At 29.8% G+C, this 12,561-nt stretch overlaps 1 protein-coding gene and 1 long non-coding RNA gene across 2 annotated transcripts; both read right to left on the bottom strand.

The window, feature by feature from the left end:
* Nucleotides 1–164: 164 nt before the first annotated feature.
* On the bottom strand, nucleotides 165–12,173 carry LOC129914660 (retinol-binding protein pinta). Its single transcript, XM_055993994.1, has 4 exons — nucleotides 10,951–12,173; nucleotides 885–1,077; nucleotides 574–803; nucleotides 165–512 (listed from the first exon to the last, which is right to left on the bottom strand). The coding sequence occupies exons 1-4, from the start codon at nucleotides 11,145–11,147 to the stop codon at nucleotides 317–319; spliced, it is 816 nt and encodes a 271-aa protein (XP_055849969.1). The 5' UTR covers nucleotides 11,148–12,173; the 3' UTR covers nucleotides 165–316.
* Nucleotides 4,293–7,268, bottom strand: LOC129914661 (uncharacterized). Its single transcript, XR_008772225.1, has 3 exons — nucleotides 6,625–7,268; nucleotides 6,384–6,569; nucleotides 4,293–6,123 (listed from the first exon to the last, which is right to left on the bottom strand). It is a non-coding gene; the product is annotated as an uncharacterized LOC129914661 (long non-coding RNA).
* Nucleotides 12,174–12,561: the final 388 nt, after the last annotated feature.

Genomic DNA, 12,561 nt, shown 5'->3' with positions numbered 1-12,561 from the left:
ACAGAAAGTAAGTACAAAAAAATTAGACCAAGAATTTTGGCAGATACATACATACGTGTCAATGTTTTTCTTTTTCTTTTTAATAAAATAAAAGTTATTCTCAAAATCCTTCATGCTGATATTTTTTGATTTTTAAAAAGTTTTGGATTAAAATAACAACTTAATACACCTTACATATACTTAATTTTTTTATTTGTCTGGAAAGCTTACATGTCTTTTAACAGTTACTTAATATTCTACATACATGTTTTATAAACTTATCTAATAAACCAAGTTATTCACAACGAAATTATATTTAATAATGTCTCTGGTTCGTTCATTTGAGAATAGATTTGTATTTCTCATACTCCGCAAAATATTCGGCATTTTCTTCTACGGCAGTTTTCCACTTCAAAGCCAATTCTTTATAACTCATTCCAGTACCACCGAGGTCCCTTGGCAGTTTAACTTTTGCTTCGGAGGTTCCCTTACGCACAACAATCCGAGATCGCATTTTAGCAGTCATAAAAAGTCTAAAAAAAGTAGTTTTTAAAGTCATTGTGATTATAGTTTTTTTTTTTTCGTTTTTCTCACCTAAATGTGTTGAGCACAAAATTAACATGTGTTGGCGTATTTACAAATTCGAGCATCTTTGGTTTGCATGGATAAACCTGCCAGCTGTCCACAGATCGTTTTATCAGTTTTGGAGTCAGCTGTAACGCATGACCGATTTGTACACCATCCATATCAAAAACGGCCACAATTCCAGTACTGGACATACTCGCATCAGATCTTAATAGCAAATCCAAAATCATTTTGCTGACCTGTGAAAACATTTTGATTTAATTCACTTAGCAAAAAAAAAAAAGAGGCAGTTGCGTGTGAAATATTGCACCATTTCGTACTTTAAAAACATCATTTTGAGAATGAACTTTGGGATTGTGTGCTGATGTTCGTATTATGACAACTTGTCGATTGAGTTCGTCTTTTTCCTCGAGGGGCAGGAAAACACCAATGTTAAGGAGGTCTTGGATTTCAGGTAAAAAAGGATCTCTGTTAGCAAACCACTCAGTTCGCTCAGCTCGCATTATATAGAAGCTGAAAAAAAAAAGATTTTTTTTAATGAGAAGAAATAGTTGTTTATGGTCTGTAATTTTAAATCCATATTGGTTAAGTATTTTCGATCAACGACGCACATTAAAATAAAATGCACGACTGAGTCGCATATACTTGCTCTTATGGTAAAAATGGCTTAAAATACTAAGGCTCTATAAAAATTCATAAAACAATATTTTTAATTTAATTTTATAAAAAAATTTATCAAAAACTTAAAAAATAATATACAATTTATTTTTAAAATTATAAATATCTATACCTACATATCTTTCTTTAAGTGTTTTTGACCTTCATAAAATTTCTTGTATAACAAAATTTTTTAGATATTTTTTTGAATTTAGAGTCGATTTAAAAAAAATTAGTCCTTTTTAAGGAAAAATAATAATAAGGCTTTTTTACAGAAATAAAATTGAACTTTTCTATGGTTTTTATGTGTTCTGAGCTTGAATCCGAAGTCAGCAAAGTTCTATCACATCAAGTTGTTGAGATATTCCCGTTAGAAAATAAAACACGCCGCCGTGCTTGCGACATCTATTCCGGTTATATGATAAACTAAGATAGAACCTGAATAAATAGACCCCCAGTTCTCAAAAAAAATTCTTGAACAAGAAAAAAAACACTGTGATAGTTCAAAAAACCGACAGAGGGATCTTATGTCTACTAAAGATAATTCGAGTATGCTGAACACGATGGCGTTCTTAGTTTTTCTGGATTAGGTCAAATAAGAAAGATTTTTGCGTTTGAAATTTTGTTTGCACATGCCAAAACTGAGGGTATAAAACACCATATATTTTCCAATTTTTGATTTTTTATCGATGAAAAATGATGGAAAATCTATTTTTTCGCAAGTGTTATTCGTAAAAGAAGTTATTTGAAAAAAATCTGCCGAATGTCATTTTAAATCATTATTTTATGGCAAAAAAACGTCGATTTTTCTTCAATTTTTCTTACATTTTTTAACTATAAATGTACAAATGTATGCGAAAACTCAACATTTTTTTGTACACACCTTGTATGTGTTAGTACTCTGGAATAATATACATATGTAGATGTAGATATTTAATTAAAAAATCAGGCATTGTATCAATATTTTTATTTAATTATTGTTTAAGTTCAAAAAATCATTTTTCTTTCAATTTGTTTTAAAATTAAAACATATTTACTATTACTTCCATCTGCATTATATGAGCTTACATACACAACACATAATATATTTGTCACAGTCCCCGTTTAACTGAAGAAAATATTTAAAGATCAGAAACGTGTTTCAGATAAGCGGGTTTTTCTCTTAAGAGGGTTTCTCTTAAGCGGGTTTTTATGCTACTTGAGCCCATGGGCGTTTTGCCCCCACTTCCCCTACATATGTATTGCATTTAAACTTTTTGTAATTTTTTTATTTTATAAACTTAAAAATTAAAAAAAAAACAGTGTTTTACTGCTACTTTTTCACTCTTAAGCTTAACCAATATTGTAGATAGGTAGGAACTGCCTATTCGTATTTGTAAACAAAGCCATATTCTATCCTGAAATACAACATCAAATCGTTGCCACCGAGTGCTGCATTTAAATTTAAGTAATACGAAAAATATTAGAAAAATTGAAGAAAAATCGACGTTTTTTTGCCATAAAATAATGATTTAAAATGTCATTCGGCAGATTTTTTTTTCAAATAACTTCTTTTACGAATAATACTTGCGAAAAAATAGATTTTTCATCATTTTTCATCGATAAAAAATCAAAAATTGGAAAATATATGGTGTTTTATACCCTCAGTTTTGGCATGTGCAAACAAAATTTCAAACGCAAAAATCTTTCTTATTTGACCTAATCCAGAAAAACTAAGAACGCCATCGTGTTCAGCATACTCGAATTATCTTTAGTAGATATGAGAGCCCTCTGTCGGAAAAAAAAAGTTCCATTTTCGAACACAGTGAAATTATTTTGCTGACAAGTAAACCTTTAATTTAAGTATCTGACCCGGTCACGCTCTGCTGTGTCCTACCGCGTATTTATTACTAACTTCGCCAATTCTTATGTTGTGTCAAAAACAGTCTTTTTTAAGCATAAATTAATAACCAGAGGACCGACTTTTAGAGGTGGCGAACCTAAAGGGTATTTTAAAGTTACTAAATTTTCAAAAATGGACGCCATATATTTTTTTGACTTCAGATTGGAATTTAGCGCATCGAAATATATTAGAGAAGTATAATTTGGTTCAACAAAAAACTTAATGGGTAGGTACTCAGTTTTGTTCAACATTGTATTTTTACTTGCTCAATAGGGCAAGTATTGGTTTCGTGTCAAAAAAAAATGTTGAGGTTTTAATCAAAACTAACATTACGATGATAGAGAAGTCCAAAAAAGTGGGTTTCGTCATGACGTCCCACAGTGGGGAGCCTTGTATGGAAAAGTGGAAAAAACTCTGTAAAATTTAAACTCCTGGACCGTTTTTGATGAAATTTTTAAGGAATAATAGGAAATAAGGAATAATAGGAAATAAGTGAAAAATGGCTATTTAAGTTGAAAAAACTCGAAAGCTAGTACTTTTGCATGAAATTTAACAACGACAACGTGACTTGCAGTAACCAAGATATATTTTTCTGAAGGTTTTCGGTGTGCTGAACTCGAATACCAAGCCAGAAGTAATTTATCAGCTTCTGTTTTTGAAATATTACCGTTAGAAAATGCAAAAGCAGTTTTTTTTACTATTTCGGACCTTATTCTTTTATATAAGGAAAATTGTTTGAACATATTAAGTAACGGTTTCTATTAGAACTATTTTCCTTCTTTCAAGACCTGTTTAAATCTTTCCGATATCTTTTTTACAACCTGAGATATTTTGAGTTGTTTGGCATGTTATATCTACCATAGAAATTATACCGTCATTATCTCCTTTATGATATATGAAGTCAAACCCACTTACTACATTTTAAGATAACTCGGAAAATAAAAAAGATATCGAACAGATTTAAACACGTCTTGAAAGAAGGAAAATAGTTTTAATAAAAACCGTTACTAAATATGTTCATACAATATTGTTTATATAAAAGAATAGGGTCCGAAATAGTCATTTGCATTTTCTAACGGTAATATTTCAAAAACGTGAGCTGATTAATTTTTTCTGACTTCAGATTCGAGTTCAACACATCAAAAACCTTCAGAAAAGTATATTTTGGTTTTTTAAATGACTAGAAAAGAACGATAGGTTTCATAGGATAGGATTTATTTTCTCCCACGATACGAAAAAATTAAGTTCAAGACGATTTAATTGTTGCCCTCTCAATCCAAAATGCACTTGAAAACGCATAGATACTTTAGGCTTTAAGTGTATATTGTGGTTAAATGGATCCATAATAAGCTTCCAAAAGCAGACATTTTGGTAAATGCCAAGGGAGGTTTTCCTTATTGTTCTTTTTAAAATGCCATCCTTACTTAAAAAACCGCCACTAGGTTCGGCAAGTAGCAAGTATTTCACAATTTATACATCCAAATCAAATTTCCATTAGAAATACCAACAATTGTATGCTATCACCTTCCTAGATCCTAGATAATTTCTGTGTGCATTTTACTTAAAAACAAACAAAAATAGTCATTTTAAAAACAATCTTTTTGTGACACATGACCTTAATTATTTTTTTTTGTTGATTTCTAATAAAGAATTGAAAGCTTGTTGTATATTAAAATAAGTTCTTGTGATAACAATAAAAAGTAGAAATTTCTGTTACTATAGGAATTTTTTTAAGTATGAACTTTTTCGGTGCCCCCTTTTGCATATCAAAAAATTGTATACATATTACTAATACTGTAGTAAGAAAATTATCTACCTTTAATTCATATCTCATGTTGCTTTTAACATTTTGTTTGTTTTGTTTATTTTATTTTTGTTTTTTTTGGGTTCTTACTGAGTGGCAATTTATGTGTTAACTAATTTTTAACAAATAAATATCCATACCGGTTTCGCTATTGCACAAAGTTCGATGAAGTAGACAGATAGATAGATATTTTTATTCAATTATTTAAAAATTATTGTTAGATTGTTACATACATTTTCCGGTTTGCAAAATAAATTTTAAAGCATGACAGAGAATGTCGTCTGTCCGATTGACAAGTGATTTAATTTGCATATTCAATTTTTACATCTCCATATCACTTTGTATACAATTTTAATTTGTAAAAAGTACAGCCTTATTTGTTTTAGTGCAATATAATTAACTTGTAGATATCAGCAATTAATATGAGAATAGATGTTACTTTAAGTTTAGTTGAAACAAAATGAGCTTTGAGTTGGGAAAAAACGGCACTTTAAAAGACTTTGAGTCTTTTTAATCAAAATAAAAACAAAATTTAGTTATATAAAAATGTATACCTTCTTCAAGGTTTTCATCGATGATTCTTCTTCTATAGGTCATGGCATCGGCTGTGTCTTTTGTAGATTTGGGCACTTTGGTTCATTTGAGTGATCGATCACTTAAGTTCAAATCACGCTACTGAACTAGTTCTGAAATCTGAACTAGTTCATTTTAGTTCAATTTATTTTAATCACTCCGGTTTTGTTAGAATTAAAAAACAAAATTAATTTGTACAAACTGTATACAAATTTATGTAAAATTGACGTATTTTATATAATAAAACAAATACAACCTAAAAATAACAGATATGTGCATATTTTATTTTCTATAAAAATTCTTAATTTCGTTCACATGCCTGTCGAGCTCTCTGGATCCTGACGAAAGTCTAGAAGAAGTACGTTTTGCTTTCATTAAATCGAAATCATAGTAATGCAAGGACCAAGATGCTAATTGTTTTTTGTTCTTGCTCCAGAAATAAGAGTAAGTGGTGTTTGAAGAAGAAACGCTGATACTGGCACAAGCGACCTTTTGCTTTACATCTTAATCTTGAGGTAGAGCAGAAGAACTGATTTCGCTCAACAAAGAATTGGATGCAATTTCATATGCACTTTGGTTTCTGCACCTCTTCTTTAAGGAGACAAGGACCAAATTTGAAAATTCCCTATACAGATGGGACTTCCTTTCACCCAAAAAATATATTAAAAAAATGATAATGTAAGGTGAGCGCAGCTGTTTTGTAATGTCATATTACGACTGCTCTAGGTTGCGGTTTAGTTTGTTGAAATAAATCTTTTTAGCTATTCCCGAACTAAATTATTGAACTAAGTAAGTGAACTATGTTCACTAGTTTACTAAGATGAACTAGTTCATTGAACTAGTTCGTTCGCGAACTACACAAGCCTAGTCTTTTGGGATCAGCAACCACTTTTTTTCACTTACGTAATCAATTATATACTTAGATTTCGTTGAGAAAACTTTTTCCAAAGAAGAATCTGCTAAGCTCTTTTCATATTGGACATGAATCATAAGGAACAAATGGAAAACAAACAGTTTCTGTGGTGCATTAAACTAATTTAAGCAGCTCCCAGCTCGTAGATTTTCAAAAAAAGGCCAAAAAAGAGGTCCCTATTAAAAAAAATGTGAAAATAGAATAGTGAAGTACGACAGTCACACGAAATACCTCATTTGCGCCATTCTAGGGCTGCCAGATAAAATTTTATTAATGTCAGGACAACAGATTTCTAAAAAGTCGGGACAGCAAAATAATACATGAAATCGAAAATAAAAAAAATAATAAAAAGAATTACGTAGCTGATTACAAGCTTTTCCATGCATACGAGATACGACTTACTCATACATCTTGTGGACTTTTTGCAAAAGTATGAGTTGGTTAATTTTTTTTTTTTAATCTTCGTCCCATAAAATAAAATCACATTTATCGCTCAAAAACTGTCTATTAAATGTACTAATTCAATTTATGTTTTCAACAGTTTCTAATTTTGGGTGTATTCGACCTAAAATATTTTTTCTTGTATAATTTGTGTGACTTTTCTTCTTATTTCGTTGAAAAGAAATAGTTTTGAAAGTGTTTTTTTTTTTTATCTGAAATGGTGTAGTTTTAGAAAAATCTAAGCTTTTGGCATTTACACATTTCATTTTTCTGAACTCTAACAAAAGTTCTATTTCTTTTTTATTTCAACACATAAGAAAATGTCTTTTAAAGCAAAAATAAAGTAAGAATACATATTAATTGTGATTGTTCTACATCTCACTTGCATAAGTAACTATTAAATTCTTTTATTTGAGTTCAAACAGAAAAAAAAAATTATTTTCATCCATTTAAAGAGTAATATTATAAATTGAGGTTTGCTTTTCATTGAATTTCATCATTTGCTCCCGATCGCTCAAAACTGTTGCCAATTTTGTTTTAGAAGTTTAAACCAAGATCTATAGGTAAAATAAATACTATTGACATTGAATACAAAACTATCTGAATCCTCTTACCCACAAGAGTAATTCATTAAGGAGTCTCATTTCTTCTTCCTAAAGGCTCGAACAAAGACTAATTAAAATGTCGGAATGTCGGGACAAAACCCGGACATTTTGTAAATCGGGACAGATATCGGGACAGGGTCTAAATGTCGGGACTGTCCCGGCAAAATCGGGACGTCTGGCACCCCTACGGCCATTCCCGAACCACAATTAACACAATTTCTTAAAATTAAAATTGTATGAACATAATAAGAATAATATAAAAAACATTACATGTGCATTATTTCTTCAAGAAACAACACAAAATTTATCAAAAACAATCTTATAAAAATCAAATCAGCGCTAAGCAACAGTAGCGTATATTTTTTTACAATTGAGTCACATTTTGCTTGATTTGCAAAAAAATGTCAATTTTTTTAAACAAACGTACATAATTTTAAAAAAGAGGAAAAAGGGTAACCAAAATATCAAAAAGAGGGATTTTTTGACAATTTTATAAAAGTGGAGGGAAAGTGGATTGGGTTAAAAAAAGAGGAAAAACACCTCTTTAGAGGCGCAAAGGTAGCCCTGGCAGCTCCCCTCTGATTTTAAAATACATACATAGTTCCAATAATTTTCCATTTAAAGTAGTTGTGTGAGTTTAAATTTTTTTCAAACACTTCTATTACTCCAGTCAAAGCGTCATTTGACCTTGCGATGAGAGGCACTGTCTGTTTTTATTTCATGGATCGATGGGGGTATATTTAAAAGGCTTAAACCCAATTTCTCACCATCTGATCATTCTTTTTAGCGGAGTTATTCACAAAAATGCATTTTTTGGGATATTTTACTTCTAAGCTAATATCTTTGCTCCAGATTATCGTAGACCAAAAAATAAACATACATTCTCTTCCTTATAATATTTTCTATCGTTGTATGTAATTTCATTGTATTTGAGTGAGTAAATATAAAATGGCAGCCATTTAAAGTCAAATTCCTGTTGTTAAAAAACACATTTTTGTCATTATTTCGAAAAAAGCTTAAATCATGATTAACATTTTTCTAACCTATTTTGTAGCCCTGTTTATCTTCTGCGTTTTACAAAAAAAATGAGCTCTTTATCACCAAAGATGGCCGAGGTATTGATAAATGAACGCATGCAAAACCGGTGCGAAAACACCCAAAAATATCGTTTTTTGGGAATAACTCGACTTCAGAATGTCCTACGGAAAAAAATAAAGCAATGAATTGTTCGTTACAACATTTTCTATCAATTTAGTGCACAATCTTTTTGTTGAAACAAATAAAAAATAAGTAATATTAAGTCAAAGTCGTTTTTTTGTTTAGCAAACTCTTGCCTTATTATTTTGCAAACGGTGCGAGTATTGGCTAAGAAAATAAAATATTATTGTAGTCCTTTAAATTATCTACAATTCAAAAAAAAATTTAGCTTTCTACGACCCACGGGAGCCGAGCTATTATAATTTTAAGAAAGCATTAATCCGTACGAAAATTCAAAAAAATTTCCCTTGTTTATGATTCGAATACTAGTTCTCAGTGAGAGGGGTTGTTTTCATTGTTTCTTGTTATAAGAGAATTTGTCTTATGTTTTTTCATTGGTCATTTGGACCTTTTTTAAAAAATTAATTACTCGGCTCGTGTGGGTCGTAGAGAGCTAATTTTTTTTTTTAATTGTAGATAGTTTAAAGGACTACAATAATATTTTATTTTCTTAGCCAATACTCGCACCGTTTGCAAAATAATAAGGCAAGAATTTGCTAAACAAAAAAACGACTTTGACTTAATATTACTTATTTTTTATTTGTTTCAACAAAAATATTGTGCACTAAATTGATAGAAAATGTTGTAACGAACAATTCATTGCTTTATTTTTTGCCGTAGGACATTCTGAAGTCGAGTTATTCCCAAAAAAACGATATTTTTGGGTGTTTTCGCACCGGTTTTGCATGCGTTCATTTATCAATAGCTCGGCCATCTTTGGTGATAAAGAGCTCATTTTTTTTGTAAAATGCAGAACATGAACAAGGCTACAAAATAGGTTAGAAAAATGTCAATCATGATTTAAGCTTTTTTCGAAATAATGACAAAAATGTGTTTTTTAACAACAGGAATTTGACTTTAAATGGCTGCCATTTTATATTTACTCACTCAAATACAATGAAATTACATACAACGATAGAAAATATTATAAGGAAGAGAATGTATGTTTATTTTTTGGTCTACGATAATCTGGAGCAAAGATATTAGCTTAGAAGTAAAATATCCCAAAAAATGCATTTTTGTGAATAACTCCGCTAAAAAGAATGATCAGGTGGTGAGAAATTGGGTTTAAGCCTTTTAAATATACCCCCATCGATCCATGAAATAAAAACAGACAGTGCCTCTCATCGCAAGGTGAGGCCCTTTTTTCCGACGCTTTGACTGGAGTATATGTCCTATAAAAAAGTTCTTTGAACATGAAATAAGAACAGGAATTTTGTGGGACGAAATTTATAGGAAAGCTGATTTTATCAGATCTGAAAATAGGTATTAGAAAAGTTTTTTTCGGGATCCACCTGGCGAGATCCGCCATTTTTAAAAACGCGATTTGGTCTTTATCTCCGAAACTAATAGTTAACCGAAAAAGTTGTAGAAGTAAAATTGTATTAAATATAATATTCTTTTTTTGTACCTAACCTACATAATTTGTTTTTCTGTGCGAGCATTATTTTTGAGGTTATGTCATTTTAATTTTTTTATTTTTTGGTATTTTTCTTATTCCCTGGGAAAGTTACATAATTTTTTGTCATCATTAAATTTGTAGGCCGTCAAATTTCCAATAGGTTGGTTTACTTTTAAAGATCATATTTTTAAGTCCAAGGCTCAATTTCCTTTTAGATTTTTTTAAAGGATGAAACAAAAAAAAACAAAGTATATTTATTTGTGCCCATGATTATGAAAGTGGACTAAGTCACTTTTTGCATTGTTTGAAGAAAAACTTATGTAATAATTTTCTTATAACGATTTAATTATATTTCTTTTTTTTTGAAGAAAAACTTATATAATAATTTTCTTATAACGATTTAATTATATTTCTTTTATGAAATCACTAGAGGAGCAATAAAGAAGTTTATTTACTGCAATTTCGCTTTCAAATGAACTTTACCCCTTAAATAATAATTATTTTTAGGCTAAATTTGATGCCATTTTTAGGAGTGACTTAGTCCATTTTCATAATTAAGGGCACATTTATATTATACCAATTTTGGAAAAGTTTTTTTATCAAGAATAATTTTTTAAATTATTTTTAAAATCATTATAGTAACTACTATAACTATAAATAAATAATTTAAAAAAAATCTTAGTAAAATCAAGTTACATACATACTTTTTGCACTTTAATTTATTTAAGAAGTTGTTTTTTTATTTGCAAATTTAACAACTTTTTATAGCAAGTTCAAGAGACCCATAATCGTACATTTTATTTTTTTTTTTTTTTTAATTTGCCAATTAAAGTTAAATAACATTGGACTTACCACTTTATTTTCTTCTTTGTCTTTTCAAGATCATATTTGCAACTTCGTAAAAAAAACGTCAAATGATTTTCATCTCGGCAAGCATTAACATTTGGATTTTCATCCAACCACTCATGAATTTTTTCCAAACAATTAACCCTTTCTGGACTTTCACTTGTCCTTTGTTTAGAATTATTATTAGGAGATGGAGGAAGCATATCGAATATCAAATATTTTATATTAACGGACAAAAACTTTAACTTCACTGGTATTTGAATCTAGGTATATTTTAATTCTACCGTATCCGTAATGTACCTAGACCGTTTCACTTTATTGCTTGGCGATATATTGCACAGTGAAACTTAGGAAAGAACAAAATTTAATTATTCATTGGGCAGTTCTAAACTAATTTTAGGTTTTTTTTTTCAAAGCGATAAAGGTAATCAGTATAGTAAATAGTTAATCGATAATCAGTTTTATATATTATATTAGGAAACGGCTTATCCCACAAATAAACACTACTTAAACAGTATTCCAATAGATAAAACACTAAAAGGTGATATCGATGTTATACGACCACAAAGTCACACAGTACAATTGTTGTTTCCTGGAAAATGCATTTAATTGGATTAAGAAAATGCTATACTTATTACAAAAAGGAGGAGGTGGACGACGGTTAACGATAAATTATGTGATTATAAAACATTGTCACAGCCGCTGTTCAATCAACCATAACATCGCAATTTGAACTTGAACCCAAACTGCAAACTTGAACTTTTTGTTAAGCAGGTTTAATTACTATAACTAATAGGTGTAGGCCTTTTAAGCTGGTAGGTATCTATCTATTCACTACAAATTTTGTTTTGTGGTTTCTTTAGCGAATGTTTTTTTTAAGCTAAACACTTTACTTTGTTAGGTAGGTTAGCATTTTAACACGCGCGTGGTTCGAAGAGAAGAGGATTATTATCTCTTCTTATAGACAAATGAGCGGTGAGCATATAAAATTGAACTTTGATTTTTGTATGCTGATGCAGTTTGTTGCAAAAAACTTTTCCTTTGTAACTAAAATGTCCACATCCCAGAAACAAATAAAGGTTGTGAAATAGTAATAATAATATTAATAAAAAATAGTCTATTTTTGTAAAAACAACAACTAAAACTGAAATAAAGGTATTTGTTTATTGCATTTAAACTAAATAATAATAACAAAACAAAGCAAAAAATCTTATCAATTTGAAACCGAACAAAAGTCAATGTATATGTAGGTTGATGGCAGATTACTGTATGACGACGTTGACCTAAATAGCGGCGGACAAGCTGGATACGTTGGTTGGTGTGCTCGGACTCAGTTAGTGGAATCGTGAAGTGGTTTTCTCTGGTATAGGTATATTTCTCTTTAGTTGCGTACATAAATTAAAACACGATCAGTATGAATCAATTCTCTTTGGGTGCGTTCGTAAATAACGTAGTGGAAAGAAAAAAAATTGATTTTAGGAAATTAATTTGAAGATTATATAATAACTGGGGAATATCGTATTCGTATATCGCGTCAGAGTCAATAAACATTGTATTGAATTAATAGTTAAAATAAATTCAGTATTTTACTGATAAAACGATAATGATCAAAATGTA

The sequence above is a fragment of the Episyrphus balteatus genome, chromosome 3, assembly GCF_945859705.1.
Source record: "Episyrphus balteatus chromosome 3, idEpiBalt1.1, whole genome shotgun sequence".
Taxonomy (NCBI): Eukaryota; Metazoa; Arthropoda; class Insecta; order Diptera; family Syrphidae; genus Episyrphus; species Episyrphus balteatus.
Note: the sequence above shows the minus strand (reverse complement) of the source record. Positions and strands in the feature narration are given on the sequence as shown.